Source organism: Medicago sativa, chromosome 8, assembly GCF_051527215.1.
Source record: "Medicago sativa cultivar Bolivia chromosome 8, Bolivia_mono, whole genome shotgun sequence".
Taxonomy (NCBI): Eukaryota; Viridiplantae; Streptophyta; class Magnoliopsida; order Fabales; family Fabaceae; genus Medicago; species Medicago sativa.
The window spans coordinates 6,048,726-6,072,498 of NC_140756.1; the positions used below are offsets into that span (position 1 = coordinate 6,048,726).

Consider the following 23,773-nt stretch of genomic DNA (forward strand, 5'->3'; position numbering starts at 1 on the left):
TAAAATAAAACTATTAATTTTTTTTATATTAATCGATGATGTCAACTCTTTAGTTTTCCTTAAAAAATATTATTATTGATGTAGTAATTTTGCATCAAAAACAAGATAAGTATTTGTATCGTCTCCACAGGGATTAGTGTGACATCACGGATAGTTTAACATCAAATATCATTCTAAGTAAAAAGGGTGCAAAGTTTGGTTTAATTCTAACTAAACTAACTATATTGCAATAGTAAAATAGGAGATTAATAAGGATTTAAACTTGTTAGGAGTAGAGTTTCTTAACCAAGCGTCACACATAACCTAATGATCAATACGAATTCTAGCTTCATAACCAACATTATCACAATCATTTCTACAATATCCTTCGTGTCCAAAGTGATATTATTAGTTCTAAGGTATCGTTTAAACAATTGTGTCAATATCATTTAAAAGATAACATAATCGATCGTGTCATAAAACGATATGTATTTTTATAACCTATCTTTTAAACGTTCGTAACCAAATCATTTAAACGATCACAAAGACGATCGGATAACTTAATCGACCGTGTCCAGCCTGACTAAATGTCCGAAAGCATTGAGTTCTTGATTGATGGTGATTATCCAAGATTTAACAAAGGTGTCAAGTAAGACAACCTAAGATAGATTGATATTCTAGCTCTAGATTCAAGAGTTTGTGTTCAAATCATCTTGAATCTCATTGAAAGTATTAAGAACAAGAATAACAACAATATTGGATATAAAATATGCTAGAACCATATATAAGCTTAGATCAAAAGATTACATGTTAGCAAGTATCAAGTACCTCACATCCCAACAAAGGGTATTTAGCTACACATCATCATGGAAGCCTTGCAAGGATGGATTGAAAAGGAAGGATCCATTACACTTGTGATGTCTCAACAAAGGAATAAGAATCCAACTTCCAAAATCACTCTCACTCTATATGATCTAGCCTTATTTCTCTCTTAGATATTACAAGTGAAAAGCTAGAGAAAAACTTATGAAAAACTAACTAAGTTACTATCTCATTTCTCCTAATGAACTACTAGTATATATAATATATCAAGCCCAAAATATCTAACATAATATCTAAATAATATCTAATGGAATAGTAAATATCTAAAATAATATCTAACATAATATCTAAATAATATCTAACATAATATCTAATGGAATAGTAAATATCTAAAATAATATCTAACATAATATCTAAATAATATCTAACATAATATCTAATGGAATAGTAAATATCTAAAAGAGAGGTAAACTTTTATTTTAAAGGGCTGAGTTTTTACACCTACGCTAATAGCGTAAAATACGCTATTAGCGTGGTAGGTCGGCCTAAGCTCTGGCCAATTGGAGTGTGCCACGTTGGTCCTTGGCCCTGTTCTTCACCCTTGGTACGCTAATAGCGTAGTCCTCTGGAGCATTTACGCTACTAGCGTAATTTACGCTAATAGCGTATTTCTTCAAACCCAGATTCTGCTTCGCTCCAGGTACGCTAATGGCGTACCTCTCTGGACCAATTACGCTAATAGCGTGGAACACGCTAATAGCGAATTCTTCAAAACCAGCTTTTGCTAATTTGCACTTTTTCATGATTTTTGGTCTTTGCTCAGTGTCTTGAGGCTAATTCCTGCACAAAAGGATAGAGTAAGATATATAAAGCGTAATAAGGCATTTAACGCTTATTTCTCGGCTTTTCCTACAATAACTTGCAGAACAAGTAACAAAAAGTGCTTTAAAATATAACATGAATTTAACACTTTTATGACATTTATCACTCTCCCCAACTTAACTCTTTGTTTGTCCTCAAACAAAGGATTGAAAATCAAACAAGTTAATGACAAGACACAAGTACAAAAGGCTTTGAAAACTTTCTCAGATGAATGATTCAAAATGAATGCGTGTGCAAGGCTAAGTTTCCAACTAATTTAGAATTCTACTACTAATATGAGATGAGTCCTATGTACAAAGTTCATGCCAAATATTTCAAAACAATAATACATATATTCACGAACCACACCTAACACACTTCTTTGAAAGTAGATAAACAATTGAAAACATATATAAATGAGGGTTATGAACACACATCCGGCAATCAAGTTAACATTCCAATCAAGTTATGTGCCCATCCAAATATCATTTCAAAAGGCATAAAAACATGGATCAAAAGGTCTTTGAGGGTTATAACTTGGCTTGGCTACAAAAGAAATGTCATATGTGGGGCAATTGAAATCAAAAAGCCTAACAACTAGGAACATTCCTTGTATCAACCATAAAAATTCACAATCTTCTCTACCAATCATTACAAACCCTTGGTGTTCACATGAGATACACTTTGATCTTGACAACTTATTTTCTTTTTGGATTTTTCTTTCTTTTTCTCTTTTTCTTTTTCTTTTCATGTACACATTGTTTTTCTTTTCTTTTTGTATTTACAGCAACATGTTGTCTTGATCAAAGATAAAATTACACCATTATACTTGACATAAGATTTACATCTACCTTCTCTCCCCAACTTGAATCAACAAATACCCTATTTGAATGTTCCTCTACTCTAAGGCAAAAGGGACAATTAAACAATGAAATTTTAGGGTTCAACCATTAAAAACATATCAGAATCCTAAAGTGTGTCAAGAATGAACTGGATTTTTAAAACTTCAAGGGCAAATTCATCAAGCATTGTGCTTATGAATTGACAGTTCATAATTGAGGACTCCGATTCATTTGGCTCAAGTGGGTTAGCAAATACTCACTCTTCTCACAAGGTAGGCTATTTGTGGTCAAGTAAGTTTCACTCATAAACAAAAATATGCCTTGATCACTTCCATGCCTTCACACAATTTAAAACAATTATTGGATTTAACATAAAACAACCGAGTTAAACAATGAATACCGGTCTCCTTGCATATGTACAAACATTTAAGGTTTCCTCACTTTTAGCTAGTACTAAGTGGTTCACAAACAAACATATTATTGCGAAGAACTAAATGAAATGAAATTTGCACAAAGTACTCGTTCCATATTCGAGTAAAAACCTAGAAAAACTGGAAACTTGTACCTTGGCTTTGCGCTTTTACCATAATTATGTATCATTACCAATCATCTGAGATTTGAGAATGAAGCAAGAGTGATACAAATGAAGCTTCCATGATTTTCAAAATAAAATGAAGTACTTAATCAACAAAAAATGCTAACACATTATTCAACATAAAACATAGTACTAATAAAACAAAATATGAGTCCATGTGCCAAAATGAAACAAACAACAGAAGCAAACTAGTGTTGAAAGGTATCAAGAAAGAAAACAAAAAACCAAACCATGCTTGCTCGCAATTGCGAGCTGATCTACTCGCAGTTGCGAGTTATGACCATATGCTCGCAGTTGCGAGCTGATTTTACTCGCCATTGCGAGTTGTGTCAGTTCAGGATTCTGCTCTCTGTTTAACTTCTGTTTTTGCTGTTGTGATGCATGCACCTGACTCCTAGACTTATTATGCATTTAAAACAGTAAATAAACTCACAAAATTGGGTTGCCTCCCAACAAGCGCTTGTTTAACGTCGTTAGCTCGACGCCTTTTTCGTTAGGGTGGCCAAAATGAGACGGACAACACATCATCCTTTGAAACCCTACGCTTTGGGAGGAATTCCATGAACTTTAGGTACAGCTGATGTGGAGTCCATGACCTCCTGAACTTTGGTTTGAACAAGACGCAAATTTCATCAATGACCCGGTAAATTTCAGCCTTGCTCAATTTCTTCCCCTTTTGTTCAAATGTTTCTTCCTTGCTAAGTAACCGTTCCTCTACCACCTCCATCACTTCTCCATTATCAACAGTGTTGGCCACTTCAATATTTGACCTTTCTTGAGGAAGTTCGTCTTTGTGTGGTGCACCACATTCTTCTAATGTTGTAACTTCCTCATTTTGAACAACAACTTCTTCAACAATCTCTCCGACTCTCTCAAACATATTTGGATTATTTTCTTGTTCTCCAAGAATGGATTGATTGTTGGCTTGGTTATCCATGATTTGTGCTTGAATCAACTCAAGTTGAAGTGATAAATTCTTCAATCTTTGGCTGGTATCTTGCATGTTTATCATGGATTGTTGCATGAAGATGTTCAAAGTATTTTCTATCACCGAATATCTCTCATCTTCATAAGAACATTGTTGATATTGTTGATAGGATTCATACTTGGGTGGAGTATAGAAGTTGTTATAACCATGATCAGCCATGATTTTGTCTAGGTGATAATCTGAAACGGAAACAACTAACAAGAAACTTTTCTTTGTTTATCAAAGAGGGGTTAGTGGTAACAACTATTAAGTAAAAAAAAATATTTACGAATTATGTACAAATGCTTAAAATGATAAATCAATCGTTCTATCTATGATATCTAACCACCAATCCCCGGCAACGGCGCCATTTTGATGTAGTAATTTTGCATCAAAAACAAGATAAGTATTTGTATCGTCTCCACAGGGATTAGTGTGACATCACGGATAGTTTAACATCAAATATCATTCTAAGTAAAAAGGGTGCAAAGTTTGGTTTAATTCTAACTAAACTAACTATATTGCAATAGTAAAAGAGGAGATTAATAAGGATTTAAACTTGTTAGGAGTAGAGTTTCTTAACCAAGCGTCACACATAACCTAATGATCAATACGAATTCTAGCTTCATAACCAACATTATCACAATCATTTCTACAATATCCTTCGTGTCCAAAGTGATATTATTAGTTCTAAGGTATCGTTTAAACAATTGTGTCAATATCATTTAAAAGATAACATAATCGATCGTGTCATAAAACGATATGTATTTTTATAACCTATCTTTTAAACGTTCGTAACCAAATCATTTAAACGATCACAAAGACGATCGGATAACTTAATCGACCGTGTCCAGCCTGACTAAATGTCCGAAAGCATTGAGTTCTTGATTGATGGTGATTATCCAAGATTTAACAAAGGTGTCAAGTAAGACAACCTAAGATAGATTGATATTCTAGCTCTAGATTCAAGAGTTTGTGTCCAAATCATCTTGAATCTCATTGAAAGTATTAAGAACAAGAATAACAACAATATTGGATATAAAATATGCTAGAACCATATATAAGCTTAGATCAAAAGATTACATGTTAGCAAGTATCAAGTACCTCACATCCCAACAAAGGGTATTTAGCTACACATCATCATGGAAGCCTTGCAAGGATGGATTGAAAAGGAAGGATCCATTACACTTGTGATGTCTCAACAAAGGAATAAGAATCCAACTTCCAAAATCACTCTCACTCTATATGATCTAGCCTTATTTCTCTCTTAGATATTACAAGTGAAAAGCTAGAGAAAAACTTATGAAAAACTAACTAAGTTACTATCTCATTTCTCCTAATGAACTACTAGTATATATAATATATCAAGCCCAAAATATCTAACATAATATCTAAATAATATCTAATGGAATAGTAAATATCTAAAATAATATCTAACATAATATCTAAATAATATCTAACATAATATCTAATGGAATAGTAAATATCTAAAATAATATCTAACATAATATCTAACATAATATCTAAATAATATCTAACATAATATCTAATGGAATAGTAAATATCTAAAAGAGAGGTAAACTTTTATTTTAAAGGGCTGAGTTTTTACACCTACGCTAATAGCGTAAAATACGCTATTAGCGTGGTAGGTCGGCCTAAGCTCTGGCCAATTGGAGTGTGCCACGTTGGTCCTTGGCCCTGTTCTTCACCCTTGGTACGCTAATAGCGTAGTCCTCTGGAGCATTTACGCTACTAGCGTAATTTACGCTAATAGCGTATTTCTTCAAACCCAGATTCTGCTTCGCTCCAGGTACGCTAATGGCGTACCTCTCTGGACCAATTACGCTAATAGCGTGGAACACGCTAATAGCGAATTCTTCAAAACAAGCTTTTGCTAATTTGCACTTTTTCATGATTTTTGGTCTTTGCTCAGTGTCTTGAGGCTAATTCCTGCACAAAAGGATAGAGTAAGATATATAAAGCGTAATAAGGCATTTAACGCTTATTTCTCGGCTTTTCCTACAATAACTTGCAGAACAAGTAACAAAAAGTGCTTTAAAATATAACATGAATTTAACACTTTTATGACATTTATCAATTATTTTAAAAGATCGGTTGTGGTATATACATTTTATGATACAAAATAATAGTTTGTAAGCTTTCACAATACATAGCAAACTATTTATGTTCAAAATACAAGTGTACAAATTACAATGAATAGTGATGAAGTTAATTATATATAATGGTTTTATCGTCTCACACTTTTGGATTAAGGTGGAATATCATAACATATATATGCTCCACCCCAACCAAAACATCGTAAAATAACCATTATATGTTGAGTTCACCAAATCTTATCACACATTAATCACACCAAATATGATACCTCCCTTTGATTTTTTTTGTTGGTTTATTTCAATAATTAAATTAAAGCTATGGTGGGTGAATGTGTCCAAACATATTTATGCACTCAACAACCTAGGAGTCTGAACAATATAGGACTTCTAACAAACTACAAACAACCTTACATATGCACCCTCACATTACGGTAAAAGTGGTCTCAAATAGAGAGGGTGCGTAAGTAAACATGTTTGATGTACATTGTTTTTTTATTACCTGAGCAATGTGTAAAAAAACTTCAAATAACTTCAATAATGTTGATGTACATTGTTTTTTTATTGAGTAATGATATTTTGACATCCATTTGATGATAACTTTGTTGACAACCTTGTTTTTCTCACTTCTTATTGTCCAAAAGTTGTCAAAAAGTGGTTGTCAAAATATCATTTCTCTTTTTTATTACCTGAGCAATGATTGTAACTTTTAGAGTGGAACTTCCAAAAGGCAATACGCTTCTACTAGCAAGAGAAAGATGAAAATTTTGAAGCAAGGCCATTAATCTGACCACAATATCCTTTTGTTTCTCACAATGGATTCCAATGAGAATTTCCTTGTCTATGATTTTGAAGATTTATTCTTCTTCATTTATATGAGTAGTCTGTCAATATAATTTGAGCACAATATTTGGATACACTCACGTATTTGAAAAAGAGCACAATATCTTAATCTTAATAATATACAAGCATGGAGACACAAATAGGAAAATTTTCAAACTCAATCCAATGTGGCGAGCTCTCAACCCCCTGAATGTCACATCATCATTAAAAAATAATTTTGGATTTGCCATTTTAAGTATTCACACAATACAAACAATATAATATTATTGTCACACATTTTCCCTCTTCAATTCAAAATTCAAATTTAAAAAATTTTCAAATCATTCTTTCCCTCCTACTTTTTCTCTTATCCCAACAAACATCACTTTCTATATCATTTCTCTCTCATTCACTCTAAACTTCTTTCCTTTTTTTTTCCTCACTTTCTATCTCACACACAAACATAACATAACTCTCTCTTTCTTCCTCATCCACGTTTCTCTCACCCTCATTCACGTTTCTCTCACCCTCCCTCCATCAAACCCTTTTTCCTCTACCTTCTTTCTTCATTTCCGATCAACTCCGTCCGCCTCACACAAAAATAAAACCACCATAATCTTCCTCTCCTCATCCTCTTTAAAACTCACTCATTCATTTATATATCTATCAACTTTACTTTTGAAGAAACTTTACCGGCGACCACCACACCGGAATTCGTTTCCGCCGTTCCGGAATTACGATCAGAAGGTAAAATTTTAATTTCAAAACCCTAATCCAGATTTATCTAATCCAAATTTCTCTTCTTTTTCGCATTTAGTCTCTGATGTTTTATGAGTTCATTCATTTTTCGTGCAGGTTCTTTCAAGAACAAATCGAGGAAGCAGATTAACCAAGGTGATATTTGAATTTCAAACCTCTAACCCATTTTTTTCTCAGATCCGAAAATAGCCATTTTGGGATGAAATTTGTTTTCATTTATTGTTATTTAAGTATCATTCATCCCTCAAATCATTTATATGGTTTGTTTTTTGGAGAGTTTAAAATTTGGATATGTTGTTTTCATTTAGACCTCCAATATATTGTTTTTGTTCAATTAGATTTTTTTGTTGTTAACATCGTTTTTTTTCCCTCTCCAAATCAGGTGGCCTTTGAGGTGAGCATATGATGAGTTAACAGAGATTCTTATAAAAAAATACAACTCTGGTATAATTTTTATCTTATTAGTAACTTATTGGACATTTGCACATAGATCTTATTAATTTTATGGCACCTAACAGTTATACAACATAAGAGAATTCATTGATTCACCAACTCAAGCTCTTACACATTTTGTACAGCATGAGGTATAAATGTTATATTAAGTTGTTGAATTTGAATATTTGTTTCTTTAATAACATTATAAGAATTGTTATTTAATTATTTAATAAAAGATTGTAAAAATGTTATTGTCATTAAAACTTCAATGATTTCTAAACTTAAAGACATGCAATTTTGACTAACTAAATATAAGAATGATATGTTTTATTCAATTTTTAATCTCTGATTTTGTTTGTTGATAGGTTTTATGCATCAAATGAGAGTTCAGATAAATGATATTGGAGAGGCAATCAAACAGAAGGTATAATCCTGCTTTTTAATCATGGCTTGAATTTCTATGATGTATGATTTTCTATTTTCATTTTCATTTTCATACATTAAAAGGTGGATAAAAATTAGATTTGTTTAAGTTTGTACAAATGAGTGTTGTTGATAAGTGCTCAAAAGTAATATATTTCATGTGTTAAAAGAGGCATTTTTAGTGACTTGTTATGCAAGTTATCTACGGAAAAGCAACCAATTGTTATAATTATACCATTTATGCTTTATATGCCTAATTCTACCCAATTTATGCAGGAAATGACAAGCAAGGACCAAAACTCAAGTTGTGTGAACCAAGCAAATCTCGCTTACGCGAGGTCATCTCGCTTAAGCGAGATTCCTCCAGGGAGAAGCTCAACCTTCGCTTGCATCTCGCTTCCAGGGTCGCTTGTGAATTTTAGAATCTCGCTTACGCGAGACCATATCGCTTACGCGAGACCATATCGCTTACGCGAGATTTCTCCAGGGAACAGATGAGCATCTCGCTTTCTATCTCGCTTCCATGTCGCTCAAGCAGGATTCTAAGGCGGTTTAAGTTTCAAGCAACTTCGCTTGCGCGAGGTATCACTCGCTTACGCGAGATGCAACTTCATCAAGGAGCAGGGCTACGTGGCAAGACTTCATTGGCCATTGTTAGATATTTAGGCTTCTCGCTTAAGCGAGATGAATCTCGCCTAAGCGAGATTACACGTTTTCAGCCCATTTAAATACAAGTTTTCCCTCTCTCTAGGACTATTCACTATTCCATTAAAACATTTTATACATTTCTAGAGAGAGGTTAGAGCTATTTCATAGAGAGAAACACAAAGCAAGTGATTAAGGAGTAGATTCAACCCTAGATTCATTGAGACATCAAGGATCTTGGCATGAAATCTTCATCTTTCCTTCCTTCCTTGCATTAGTTTACATGTCTATATGTAACTATCACCTTCTTTGTAGTATTGAGGTAACTATCAAGCTATTATGTAATCTTTTGATCTTTTAATATATAAGGTTCTAGCTTAATGATTCAATATTGTTGTTATTCTTGCTTTTAATGCTTTCAAAGAGATTCAAGATGATTTGGACACAAACCCTTGAATCTAGAACTAGAATAACAATCTATCTTATGTTATATCACTCTTGACAAGTTTGTAAACCTTTGATAATTACTTTTAATCAAGCTTTTAATGCTTTCGGATACTTAATCAGGCTGGACACGGTCGATTAAGTCATCTGATCGACTTTGTTATCGTTTAAGGAATTTGGACACGAATGTTTAAACGCTAACTTGGAAACAACGATGTCGCTTTGGACACGAAGGATATTGTAGAAATGATTGTAATAATATTTGTTATAAAGCTAGAGTCTGTTAATCGATCGAGAGATTGATGCTGTTATGCTTGCTCGTTATCTTATACCGCAAGCGAAACAGTTCGATCCCCTCTCGTTTTTACTTTAGTGTCAAATATGGATATAGTGTTACAAACAAACAAATTATATCCAAACCCTTAATGTGAACGATTGTGTAAATGCTTATGATTAAACGTAACTCCCTGTGGAAACGATCCTATATATACTCACGTGTACATAGTTATATGACGTGTAGGAAAAAATCTTACATCAGTTGTGTTAGTAGTTTTGGATTGATTTGGCTTCAGTTTTGTTTTAGATATTTTAAATATTTGGATTCAGTTTTATATGAAAACAAGTGTTGTTAAATTCTGATTCATAGATTGCTATACTACAACTGGCAGAGTATTGGGTTGGACTGAAAATATAGCATGTTATAACAATTAACCAGAATCTGTTTATCATCACATTTATTGTTCATTATGATGATTTTGTTGATTTTAAATGCAGTAAATTTGGAATATTTGTTTCTTTAATAACATTATAAGAATTGTTATTTAATTATTTAATAAAAGATTGTAAAAATGTTATTGTCAGAATATTATTTAATGAGCTTCTATTTTTAACGTCACTTTAGTTTTTGACTTTCTAATTGTTTAATCATCTTTCCTTACATATGTTAATCATTAGTGGAAAATCTGCAGATGCAAAGACATCAAATCAGAACAAGATCAAGTGTTATTCTACATGGAAACTACTTTAATGGTTCAAGTTCTATCATACTGTTGAAATACTTTTATGTTTATCTTATTTCAATTTGAATTAAAATTGTATTTGACTAAATATATTTGCAATTGAAGTTTGCTTACATATATTTTCTTCTTTTGTTTTGTTATATTCCTGTCATGCGACTGATTTCAATAGTGGTTTGCTATCTTCTTATAGAGATACATATGTTATTCACAAATTCTAATTAACTAGAGAATTTCTCCTTACTTTGGTCTGTTTTTGGAATATCCTAGAAGCAAAACTATATCAGTTTGTTTCCTTATTAATGACCCTAAATTTGTTGGTCAGATTATTCTTATAATCATCTTTTGAACACATCAATCATTTCAGTCTCACTTCACATTACAGAAAAAGCTTCTATGAAGTCACTCTAACTTCACACTTAAATAACCACAAAAACAAAGTAATTGTCGGAGGTTTCACTCATTGATGCGTTCATGATCATTTCAATTTACTCATTGACACATGTTTGCTAGCTTAATCTGAATTTTGCTTCCCATTTAATATAACTATACCAATTAAATTTTGGTGTTGATTGTTTGTTATTCTACATTAGTTTACAAGCCTCCAATGGAGTGTGTGGTGTAGTGCTTTTGTGAAATACTCTTTTCTACTTTTTATTTCCTTCTCATTCATATTATGAAGTTTAGTTAGTAACCAAATCTTTTCTAAAAGGGATTGAAATATACTTTTGAATTATAGTTTGTATTAATAAATTGTTAACTAAAGTTGATTGTCATGTCTAATGTTTCCTATATCTATCAAAGTTTAATTCCTTATGAATTTAAAGATGACTTATCAAACTCATGGGACTACTAGCAACTGTGAAACTGACTTATTAAAACCTATTTGAAACTGATGAGTATGTGAAATTGTCATATGAAACTGATGAGAAGGTATAAGCCTAGAAAAATTAACAATTTACATCCCATGTTCTGACCTAACATGTATGTGTAACTGACTCATTAAGATCATCAAATATGAATTTGGTTATGTGAAGTTGTCATATGAAACTCATGAGTATTTATAGGCCTAACAAAGTTAACTATCTCACATCCCATGTCCTTATTCATATGAAACTCATGAGTATTTATATGCCTAACTCATGTGATTTGCATGAAGTTGATCCACTGAGTTTAGAATCTTTTACCATTTCCTTGAGATTGGGATTTAGCCAAAATTTAAAATATTTGCATAAAGTTGAAGTTCAAATTATAGTTGTATTTTTTCCTTGATTTATTTTACATTGAAATGATTCATGTGTTGTTTGTAGGTGATCAAGTTCCTTTTCTGAAATCAGTTGGAATGGACAAGATGTTTTGATGGATGTTACCCAAGACAAGATAAGTAACACATTCCCTCGAAAAAAGAAAAAAGAAAAGTAACACATGAATAGATTTTTGAGTATTTTGTCTATTAAAAGATTGATTAACTTCCTTTAATCTTGATATTGAATTCACATAACACTGTGTTGTTTATTCCCCTACTCTTTAATACATGTGGATTGTTAATCCCTTTGTTTATTGTAAACTGAAAATTAGTGCACAATAAGGCAAACTGATTTTTTTTGCAATTACATGATTTTACTGCTCTATTTTTTAGTGCAATGATATATGTGTATCTCTACTTTAATTTGCTTTGATTAGCATCCTACTCTATATGCCATTTTGCACATGAATTATGGCTACATATATGTCATTGCTTACCATGTTAAAAGTTTTGTTAGCTATTAATTTTGTTGACAGTAGGAAATTAGCATACTCCACCATTTTTGTTAGCAATACTCTTGACATGGCTAATGATTTTAGGTTGTTGTATGAGATTGGAATATATATTATCATTTTCTTTTGTGCTTTGAAACATTATTTTAATTCAATTTTGAAATCTTTCCTGCAGGTTTATAGACCTTTGCCTCAATCACTATAAGATGGAGGCATGTTAAAAGCAACAGCGAATAAAAATGCATGTGGTCTTTTCATTAAGAAAATGTTAAAGGTATATTTTATATCTTTTCATTGTGATGGCTGAATTTCTTGGGACTACATTTTGTCCCTTTCTATTTGAATTAGATTTATATGTTCCATGATACAATCTCAAAAGCTACCATTGTCCAAATGACATGAATAGCTGTCATTTTATTTCAAAAACTACACCTAATTTACTTGAGTCATAGGCACTGGGTGAAAAGTGCCACATGACCACAATAGTTTTCAAATTTGACAGCCACTTTAATTGAGGGAGTCATATTGAATAAGGGATCAATTGATTTAAAGAAGAACTATGGCAAGTGATAAGTCCCATCTTAATTTATAATAACATTATAACATATACTAAATTAGCTTACTTTAATTTCAATTCAAAAGACCATTTGATTATGAATGCCTACTCTTCATTAGATGTATATTGCAGTTGATCTTTTGTTATCAATGTTTTATCCTATTTTGTACTCTCTTTTTTTCAATATTCATAGCAGCATTATTTATACTTCATTACTATTTATATTGGACAATTATGTTTTATACAGTGTCTACTAGCTATAATATATTCGTTTTGGTCTTTTCAAAAATGAAAACTGATAATTGATTTATATTTTAAATTAACCTTTTATTTTGATGCTATTATTTAAGTTAGTATTTTAAACCACCATCACTACTCAAATAAAGTAATGAAGGCTCATACTTTGGAATTGTTAACTCCTATTATTTAAGTTAGTATTTTAAATGATTGTTTTATGCTGTGCTACTGAAATTTATAAAAAAGAATATGGAAGCTGCCCGTTTTTAATTTGTAAATCAATTCATAGATTAGGAGTAAACAGTTTTCTTCCAATTATGTAAATTAGATTCTAGATGAGATGCTTATCAGTTTTATTCAACTTCTTCATCAATTGTTATCTAAAGTTGACTTTCATGACTAAAGTTTTCTTTATTTATCGAAGTTTAAATCCATGAGTTTGAAACTTACTTATCAAGCTCAGGGTACTACTAGCAACTGTGAAACAACTAAAGCTATACTCATTTTGAAAGTATCTAACCATATATTAAGTTTATTCATTTTACCATTTTGATAAATTTTATTCATTAACTGCCTCATTCCATATCTATATCTATTGATCTGAGTAAATTCTTATTAGAACCTTTTTGAGATTACTAAATCTAAAAATTATTTTCCTCGACAATTAGTATGTGTTAACTGCATTTGATAGACACATGTCTGCATTTACTAAACCTAAAATGGTATGTGTTTCATATTCTTTTATTTTGTTTTAGATCTTACAAGAAATGGCATATAGTTAAGTGTTTGTAATTTTGTCTTTAAGCAAAAAATCGCATCTTAAATGGCATTTGTTTTAAATGTGCTTAACTCATAATCAAGTTCTGAGGTCAAAGAAAAATGTGATCTGAGTTTCTCATGGATGCTAAATTATCATTTTTATTTTTTACTCATTTGTTTGATGTTTATAATTGAAATTGGATTTTACAAATGTTCTATTCACCTTTTATTACGGATAAGTTAATTTGTTGTGTTCTTATTACTCTGCAGGTGCACAAAGTTGTTGAATTGAAGAGGACTTACCAAATCACCAAATCATCAAGTGGGAAATTTTATGGTTTAAAGCAAGATGAGTTACATGAGTTTGCAACTAAGTTACTTTGATGTGTTCTTAAAAACACGGTATTAGTCCAGTAATATAGTTACAACAAGTTTATGTATAGATTATGAGTAATTATTAATTTCAATTTTTAAACCAAATATTTGTTGTTCTTATTCATAATTGTATAATTGATTTTGTGCTTCATGTAAATTTATAAGTCTCTTCTTCAATTATATGACTAAGTTAACTAAATATTGAAAAGATGCAAAATGGATATAAATTCATGGCCCTGGATAAATAAACAAAAAAATGTAAAACACCGCACGGGAGACTTACAAAATCTTTCTCTGGACAATGTATTTTCAGTCTTTCACTCTCTTAATAATATACAAACACTCTCTATTTTTCAATGCTAACCTCAAACAAATCAATATTCTTATACATAGGGGCTATAAGTATTTTATGGTAGTTTAAAATTTTATATTCCCTAAACATGGGGCTATAAGTATACGATTTTTTTGTACAAAAAAAAAAGTATACGATTCAAGTCCATAATTTGTTAACGCACAAGAAATCTTTGTTAGCCCGTGCGTTGCACGGGTGGAAATACTAGTTTGGATACACTCATGTATTTGAAAAAAAAAATAAGACGAAAAAGAATTAAATAATTAATATGTATTTTAAAATAATCAAATAATATCCATTTTAAAAGAAAAGGTAATTTTAATTTCCTACTCATCTTTCATTCCCCATCAACATTATTGTGCACCTCTTTCAATTTCGTGTATATCTTCCCCATTTCTATATCTTCCCCATTTCCATTCACATTCTCTATACTTCCTCCACAATTATCCTTAATTAATTAACATTGTAAATACCTTTTTTTTTTTAACAAACAAAAATGGAATATATTAGAAACACAAAAGGATACTCAAGCACAAGGTGTGTTCAAGAATCCTCAAACGTACCGAGTGCACAGTATAGAGTCCAAAAAATGAGAACACAAATACAGGCTAACCAATGCCCAAACAAACAAAAGGGTTCGAACACCACATATGAAAATTAGGCCGAGTGGAAATATTAGTAGCCTTCATCCACAGAAAGAATGTAATTTGACTTTCTCTACCAACTGATGGATGGTGCTCTCCTTATTTTTGAAGACCCGACTGTTTCTTTCATTCGAGATAACCCACACACAACACATCCAATTAAACTGCATAAAAGAACAAGAAGCACGCAATCCAACTGCTGAATAAACAAACTGATAAAAATGTATGACAGTTTGCCAAGTGATAAACGAAAAATCCAAAAGAGGAATCTATATGACATATATGTTCTTCCACCCAACCAGCACATCATAAAATAATCATTACATGTTGAGCTCACCAAATCTTATCATACATTAATCACACCAAATCTCACCTTCATCTGCCTCTTTTTTGTATTTAGATTTAATAGAACTCTCCCTTTCATTACAAACAAACAAATACCCATCATACATAGCTTTATACATTGAATTATTGAAAGAAACCAAACAAAATTTCCACAAACTTCAAAACCGACATAAACAAGAATTGGAGGTTTTATTTGGCCCTCTAAGAAATATTATCATTATTGTCACGTGATTCCATGAGATTTTGCCGCAGGCCATTAACTAGATCATTCACGCTCATGCAATATTCATCATCCATCTGCATGATATAGCTAAAGCATATTTAGAATTTCAAAGGACTATATACTTATTTTTGGTACAAATCATCGTAGGGGATCATCTTTATAAGTGGTCTGTGGTCCACCATGAATCAATACTTAAAATTACTAGATATTTTAATGACGATGGACAATATTATTCAAAATTAAAGAACTTTGGATCCTTCTTATATTTTGATTAAAACCATCAATTGATGTCGGTTCAATACAAGTTACACTTTTTTTTTTCTTTTAACAATAAATCGATATCATTTAAGTTATTATTTCAATTGTATAAAGGACAATGATCATGAACATCTACTATCTAGAGTTTTAAATATTTTTTTTAAATATTAATTTATGCTAGACCACTTATAATGAACGTGGTCCATATTAAATTTCTCTTAATTCTATACTATATGCATGTATGTACGAGTTTCATAAAAAAGGAACAATTGTTACGTGAACACAGTACTTGCAAGAGTTTAAGGACCATTATGAGGAAACGAAGAGAAAAAAAAAGGTCATTTTTTAACAGAAAAGTTATTTTGCAATTTAAAAGTTGTAAACCATATTTGTATGTACTGTTACCAATTTAATAATAATTCTTTTTTCTCTCATAGTCAAACTAAAATTTACTTTAAATAACTAAATGTATCTTTATACGGATGTGTCCTAAAGGTTGTTTTTGATTATTCAAATATTACTCTTTGGAATTTTCATTCATAAAAAAAGAATCCTTAAAAATAAAATCATCAAAAAAAGAAGAAAGGACGATTCAAATTATTTCAAGATGACCATGGAAGCTCTCTTTTTCTAATAATTTTCTTTCACTTTTCCCCTTTTCAGCTTTTCTCCTATCTTGTTTTCCCTCTCTCTTGTCACACTCAATCGCATTATTTGTCATTTTTGTCTTGCATAATACAACATTTCCCTTAAAGTTTATGTTTAAAACACATGTAAACTTGTATTAAAATAATTTGAATACTAGAACCAAAAAATTATTTTAATATTACTTCAAATTTTAGTTAAAAAGTGTTAATACAATGCAAGAAATTGTTTCAATAAAATGTGGACCTCCAATTATATTGGAAAATGAAATGTTTATATATTGTTTACTACCTCCGTCCCAATTTAATTGACACAATTTTGTTTTTCACACATATTAAGAAAAATGTATAAATAAAAGGGAAAGTGGAATATATTGTATTGATAATGATAAAAGTAGTATTATTTAGTGTTATATTGTATTGGGAATGATTAAAGTTGTATTGAAAATTGAAATGAGTCAGTTATTTTGGGACACTTTTTTTTAGAAAATGGGTCAGTTATTCCGGGACGGAGGGAGTAATTATTACCTGAGCAATGATTGTAACTTTTAGAGTGGATGTTCCAAAAGGCAAGACACTGCTACTAGCAAGAGATAGATGAAGATTTTGAAGCAAAGCCATTAATCTGACCAGAACATCCTTTTGTTTCTCACAATGGATTCCAATGAGAATTTCCTTGTCTATGACCCTTGCTTCAACCCTAGGTAGTTCCCTCTTGGAATAATATCTATGGTCATCATTATCAGAATTCTCTTCACATGATGTACTTTTCTCCTCTATTGTGGAAGCTTGGGATTTCTTGATGAATATTACTGAATCTCTTTTCCTTTTGTTATGATTCTCTAGCTCATTTACCCTTTCTTGAAGTTGTTTCACATAATTGATAGCTTCTTGAAGTATGTAGGCCTTATCAGTCTATATGTAAATGAGAAAATATATATTTGAATTATATATACTTGAATTTCAAAGTTATTATAAAGTTATATAAAGAACACAAGGTAAAGGCATACTATGATTGATAGAAAAGAAAAGCAAAAAGAGATAAAAGATACGTAAATATATTCAACTGTACACAATATTTATTTTTTATTAAAGTTGGTAGTATAATTATTATTATACATAATATTTTTTTTTATATAAATGTGTCAATTTTTTTATTTTTCTTTTTATCTTTAAAAACAAGTAAGTAATATAGTTTATAAAAAATAATAAAATTGGCTAGTAATATTAAGGGATGGACCATGTCTAACTAAGATATAGGTTATACAAATTTTGTTCAAGTGGTTGGATCAAGTATATGGGTGCTTTGGATTAAAATAAACAAAATGATATGAGTTTGTGAAACTTTAAAGTATAATTTTTGTCAAAATTACAACGGTTTACCGTGATTCTGACAATCATATAATAAAAAACAAACAAACAATGAATAATTGATGTCATGGTAGTATGTGGAAGATTTTACATGTTTGATAAAGTGCTGAAATGAAAAGGAGAGGAGCATGACAATTAGCAGTTTGGCATGATGGTGAAGAGGGAAGAAAGTACATTCTTCGACCTTTTCAGAATATGTTTTTTTTGAAAACCTTTCAGAAACATGTGATGTGGTGGATGTGTGTATGTGCATGAAATTGACGCTTTGTTAAAATTGAGGTTCTTTTGTATAACTTTTTTTTAACACCAGACCTCAGTTCCCTTGTAATAGGGTAGGTTTTGTGCTTTCCTTTTTGAAGAAAAAAAAAAAAAGTGGTTCTTAACACAGTATGTGTGCATCAATGACATTGTGAATGATTGATTGGTTTCACTTTTGAAACAAGGAAGATTAATTTTAAATGTATGAAATTGATTTAGACATATTCAAATATTTTTAAGTAGACTTAATTTTGCTTTTAAAATGTATGTTTGGAAACTCTTGTTTATGTAAAAAGTTATCGAAACTCAAAAGTTATTTGACATAACTTCAACTAAAAATGCGTCGTGGTTCTAAATACAAGTATAATTGATTCTAAAGTGAATGTAGAATTTAGAGCGCTTTTGCATCAATAAAGTCTAAAATGTTTTTGCCTAACTTACTTTCTTTCATATGAATATATTCTACTCCCTCCGTTTCAAAATGAGTGTCGTTTTAGGTGTTTACACACATATTAAGAAATGCAATGATTAAAAGAAAGAGAATAATTATTTTACCAAATTATCATTATTAACTATTGGTTAGTTTTAAAAGTAATATTTTGGAAGTAGTGTGCAGAGTATTAATTGAAGGGTACAATTGAAAAGAAAAAGTTATTATTGCATTGGAAACTGAAAGCGACACTCATTTTGAAACGGAGGGAGTAATATAAATCACTTAACAATTCGAATAAAAAATAAAATAAATCACATTACTCTAACTCACCTTTGTTTACACCTATTCTCTCACACGATACGATTTCTTTATTGGTTGTTAACGGTATATTATTACATTTGATCTAGTTTAAAAAAAAAAAACGAACTACTTTATCAATTTACATGATCAATTAATTTTTATCACCACATTCCTTAATCAAGGTTTCAAAATGATATGATTCGGTTAAACGTCTCTGTCGTGAGTCATGACTAGCTTGCTGCATTGAATGCTATAACATTCAACTTTAAATCATAGAATTAATAATCTCAGAAATTTGATGTTTATGAGAACCATTTTATGTTGTAAATTACTACGTAATTTCATATAATTAAGCACAAATTTATTTCTTATATAATTTTCCAAGCTCATTCCAATATCTATTCTAGTATTTTCTTCTTGATTAGTTTTATAATTTTTTTTTTTTTTACCAAATAATGGGTAGTAAGCAAGACTTCATACAAACCACTCGATCATAAAGTCATAGTTGGCACCTCCTTGCTACGTACCATTGTACACAGAAAAAAAAAAAAAAAAAGGTTCATAAAACTAATTGAAAGGGAGAAGATATTAGAATAGATATTGAAATAACTTGAAAAGTTATATAAGAAATAAATTATTGAACACATGTGGCTTGATTATGATGAATCTACGATTTCTCTTAAAAAAAAAAATGATGAATCTATGATTTATATATCAATGATATTGAGGGTTTAACATAAGAAATTAACTAACCTTCTTCAATCCGGGTATGGTGGCAGACAATGCTATGAACCTCTCACTAAGAACTTGTCTCCTTTTTCTCTCAGCCATAATGTGATCTTGTATCTCTGAAGAGTTTCTTCTTAGATTCTTGGTTCTTTTCTTAATTGTCTTTGGTAATTCACTCAAAATATTGTTGTTCAAGGTTGTTTTTTGGACCATAATAGAAGAACATGTGACACTATTAGGGGAAGGTTTCACACTTGAGTTTTCAAAAGACAAAATGTATTGAGAAGGTGCTAATTTTTGTGAATTAGTAGCACAATTATGTTCTTGAGAAATGAGGGAGTTGGAACTATTGCTATTCTTGAGAATGTTCTCTTGAATTGTGGGGGTGACACAAACATTATCTAAAATATTGTTAAAATATTGTATGGTTGAAGATTGAGAATTATCACCCTCAAAAGAGAAACATGATTGTTGCATATTCTCTTGTTGAAACTTGTCTTCATCCAAAGAGGGAGATTTGTCACCAACCATTTCCTATAACATGGAAAAGTAAGCATATTATATGTACAAATTAATCATTATATCATATCATATTCATACAATAAAATAAGATTGTATAAAATAATCAAACTAATGTGTGTCTCATTACCAAAGAAGAAATCCAATTTTCCCATAAATTTTCCATCCAAAGAAAAATTTAGAGAACTCTAGCTAGGAGGTTCTGTGCCTGCCCAATTCAAAGATGGCTTCTAGCTTTAACTAGACCAATCATCTAAGAATTCCGGACAGGAAACATACACTCAAATGGGGAACTTTTAATTTCTACCGTTAGATGGAGAATACTCCAAACATGTACATTTGGATTCAAACCCAAACAAATCAATATATTTTGTCTACTTTGGAAACATGTACGATTTCAATAATTTAAATATATGGGGCTCACTTCAGTATGCTTTAAGCATAGGTGGGAGACTATGACTTTGAGGAAATAAATTATGTGCAGTTGTGCATTTATATTGGTGTTGATATGAACCATTCAATTTTGATCTGATATGATTGTCTATATTTTAAATGTTTAGATTTATGTCATGTAAACTCATAATATGAATTGTATGATTAAGATCAGACGACTGAAATTGCATGAGTACAATGTCATATTATTATTATTATTATTATTATAGAAAATTCAATACTAACTTTAATTAACTAGTTTTAACATTTCTTCAAAGAAATTCACTGAAATTAGTTAAGGATTTTAGCTCATATTGTATCCCTATAATATCCATGAACATTTAGATTTTTAGGGTTCGTTACTAAACCAATCTATGTTATGCTCAATTTCAGTTAATGTTTAATTCGATTTTCCCTAAAAATGTCTTCATGCGATTTATGATCGGTAAACTCATAATATGAATTGTATGATTAAGATCAAACGATTGAAACTGCATGAATACAATGTCATATTACTATAGAAAATCAAATCCTAACTTTAGTTAACTAGTTCTACCATTCCATTAAAGAAATTTTAGCTGATATTGTGTCCCTGGAATATTCCTGGACGTCTAGATTTTTAGGATTTGTTATGAAACCAATCTATGTTATGCTCAATTTCAGTCAATGTCTAATTCGATTTTCCGTAAAAATGTGTTCTACAAGAATTAAACAAAGATCCTATTCCTTAAAAAAAAAAAAAATCCTTTTGACAGGTTCAATTAACAAAACCAATTGAGTGGCACTCATTGATAAGTAAGTAAATAAATTTTAATTTACTTTTCAAATAAAAAATAAAAAATATTCCTTTTTTATAAATAAATTAAACTCGAGAATTATAAAAAAATGCATAAAATTTAAATTCCAACTTGTATAAACATGATCTCTTAAAAAACTTATATAAACAATATAGTTAACCAACCATCCGATCATAAATAGACCTGAAACTTCAGCATGTTAATCGAAGTAATACTTCCAAAAACAATTTTGCAAAATAGAAACTTTCACAAACTATATGGACAACGCTCTATTTCTCTCCTCACACAACAATGATTTTTTTGATTGTTTCAATAGTTTTTTAAAATATATAAATAAAAGAGTGATGATAGTTTTTTGAATAAAGAGATAATTATATTTTTATTAAATTATCTTTATCGAGTATTGATGTATTTAACACTACTATAAATACAGAATAAAATATGTTAAATTGAGAGCAATATATAGTATTAATTAGGTGATACAATTAAAAAAATGTAATTAATATTACCTTAAATATTGAAAGTATAATTTTCTTTACAAATAGATCAATTATCTTGAGACGGATAAAAGATTTTTTTTACACCTATTATTTAACTATCAAATTCTATTTGTGCACGTGTGAATTGACCGGGCAAAAGAAAAGAAAAGAAAAGATGTGGAAATTAATTTGATTTGAAGGAAGTGGTAGAAATCTATGGCAAGGTGCATGTAGGGCCATCATGTGGTGGAAACGGCCAATTATTAATTTTTTTTATGTGATATGATTTTTGGGGTAAGGTACGTAATCAGGTAAGTGGATCAAATCATTAATTTAACTACTTGGAATAAAAGTTTATGTAGGGCTATCATGTGGTGGAAACGGCCAATTATTAATTTTTTTTATGTGATATGATTTTTGGGGTAAGGTACGTAATCAGGTAAGTGGATCAAATCATTAATTTAACTACTTGGAATAAAAGTTTATGTAGGGCTATCATGTGGTGGAAACGGCCAATTATTAATTTTTTTTATGTGATATTTTGGGGTAAGGTACGTAATCAGGTAAGTGGATCAAATCATTAATTTAACTACTTGGAATAAAAGTTTATTAGAGCTGTGCTAAAACTTAAAAGCAAATTAAATAATTGAATTTAAATGGTCAATAAGCACAACTAAGATAAATTATTAAAAAAAAATTGAGTTTAGTTTTTCGGTAGAACAACTATTAGTCAATCTTTACATACTTTCTAGCTAGAACAATCAATTATTTAATGATGGTATATCAATTAGTTGTAATTGGACCGTGACATTTTTTGTATCCACACTTCATTTTTATGGTTTGACGTATGTTATTTGAACAACTGTTTTTGAGATAACTGAATATGACAACCAAATATGTTAGAAGTTAGTTATTCAGCTAGCAAAATTAGTTATAAAAGTTTGTTGTAATGTATGTTATATGAGAGCTAACTTGTATCTCAAGTAATGTAGTTTATTCTATAAATAGACTAGTTCATATATGTGTTTGCATTAGAGAATTTTTACAATATACAATACAACTCTATTTTCTTCTAAAGTCTCAAATCTATTCTACGTTCTCTTCTCTGTTCTCTCTCAAAATCATAAACGAACCCTTTTGTTCCAACAAAATATATACAAAAAATGTAGGTATTAATATGAAAATCAAAATAATAATGAAAAAGAAAGTAAAAATACAAAGAGAGTATGGTAAATAAAGTTGTACGAAAATTGTTATAAAATGGTTACATAAATATAATTATTTATGTAACCATTTTATAAGCATTCAATGCAGCAAGCTAGTCATGACTCACGACAGAGACCTTTAACCGAATCATATCATTGAAACCTTGATAAAGTAGTTTTTTTTTTTTTTTTAAACAAGTTCAAATGTAATAATATACTATTAACAACCGATAAAGAAATCGTATCGTTATGAACATAATTTATGTAAAATTAATCGTTTTAAACAATTTTTAAACAAGTACTCATAAAAATTGTACTCATAAAAAAATTGTTTAAAACGATTAAAATTGTACTCATGAGAAATCGTATCGTTAT

The 23,773-nt window shown here is 30.3% G+C and overlaps 2 protein-coding genes and 1 long non-coding RNA gene across 8 annotated transcripts; 1 reads left to right on the plus strand and 2 right to left on the minus strand.

Moving 5' to 3' along the window:
- Window positions 1-735: 735 nt before the first annotated feature.
- Window positions 736-6,158, minus strand: LOC146896432 (uncharacterized). The gene is made up of 2 exons (XM_085732821.1): window positions 3,533-6,158; window positions 736-1,641 (listed from the first exon to the last, which is right to left on the minus strand). Exon 1 carries the CDS (start codon window positions 4,244-4,246, stop codon window positions 3,593-3,595), a length of 654 nt encoding a protein of 217 aa, XP_085588947.1. The 5' UTR covers window positions 4,247-6,158; the 3' UTR covers window positions 736-1,641; window positions 3,533-3,592.
- A 973-nt stretch (window positions 6,159-7,131) lies between these two features.
- LOC146896433 (uncharacterized) lies at window positions 7,132-14,479 on the plus strand. 5 transcript variants are annotated; one of them, XR_015022854.1, is made up of 8 exons: window positions 7,132-7,749; window positions 7,858-7,896; window positions 8,144-8,205; window positions 8,280-8,345; window positions 8,562-8,620; window positions 10,663-10,737; window positions 12,035-12,756; window positions 14,305-14,479. It is a non-coding gene; the product is annotated as an uncharacterized LOC146896433 (long non-coding RNA). The 5 variants fall into 5 exon arrangements; XR_015022856.1 differs by having other exon boundaries at window positions 10,663-10,709; XR_015022852.1 differs by having other exon boundaries at window positions 10,677-10,737.
- A 1,170-nt stretch (window positions 14,480-15,649) lies between these two features.
- Window positions 15,650-21,028, minus strand: LOC146896434 (transcription factor bHLH18-like). 2 transcript variants are annotated; one of them, XM_085732822.1, is made up of 4 exons: window positions 20,616-21,028; window positions 19,991-20,500; window positions 17,404-17,790; window positions 15,650-16,047 (listed from the first exon to the last, which is right to left on the minus strand). In XM_085732822.1, the coding sequence occupies exons 1-4, from the start codon at window positions 20,649-20,651 to the stop codon at window positions 15,952-15,954; spliced, it is 1,029 nt and encodes a 342-aa protein (XP_085588948.1). In that variant the 5' UTR covers window positions 20,652-21,028; the 3' UTR covers window positions 15,650-15,951. The 2 variants fall into 2 exon arrangements, with proteins under 2 accessions (XP_085588948.1, XP_085588950.1); XM_085732824.1 differs by having other exon boundaries at window positions 15,650-16,060; window positions 20,616-20,892.
- Window positions 21,029-23,773: the final 2,745 nt, after the last annotated feature.

Coding starts and splice junctions, on each gene's coding strand:
- LOC146896434 (XM_085732822.1), bottom strand. CDS start 20,651: ATGGAAAATTTATGGGAAAATTGGATTTCTTCTTTG. Junction 20,501..20,615: donor AAAATTGGATTTCTTCTTTG/GTAATGAGACAC, acceptor TCCATGTTATAG/GAAATGGTTGGTGACAAATC. Junction 16,048..17,403: donor AAGTTACAATCATTGCTCAG/GTAATAATTACT, acceptor TATATCATGCAG/ATGGATGATGAATATTGCAT.
- LOC146896432 (XM_085732821.1), bottom strand. CDS start 4,246: ATGGCTGATCATGGTTATAACAACTTCTATACTCCACCCAAGTATGAA.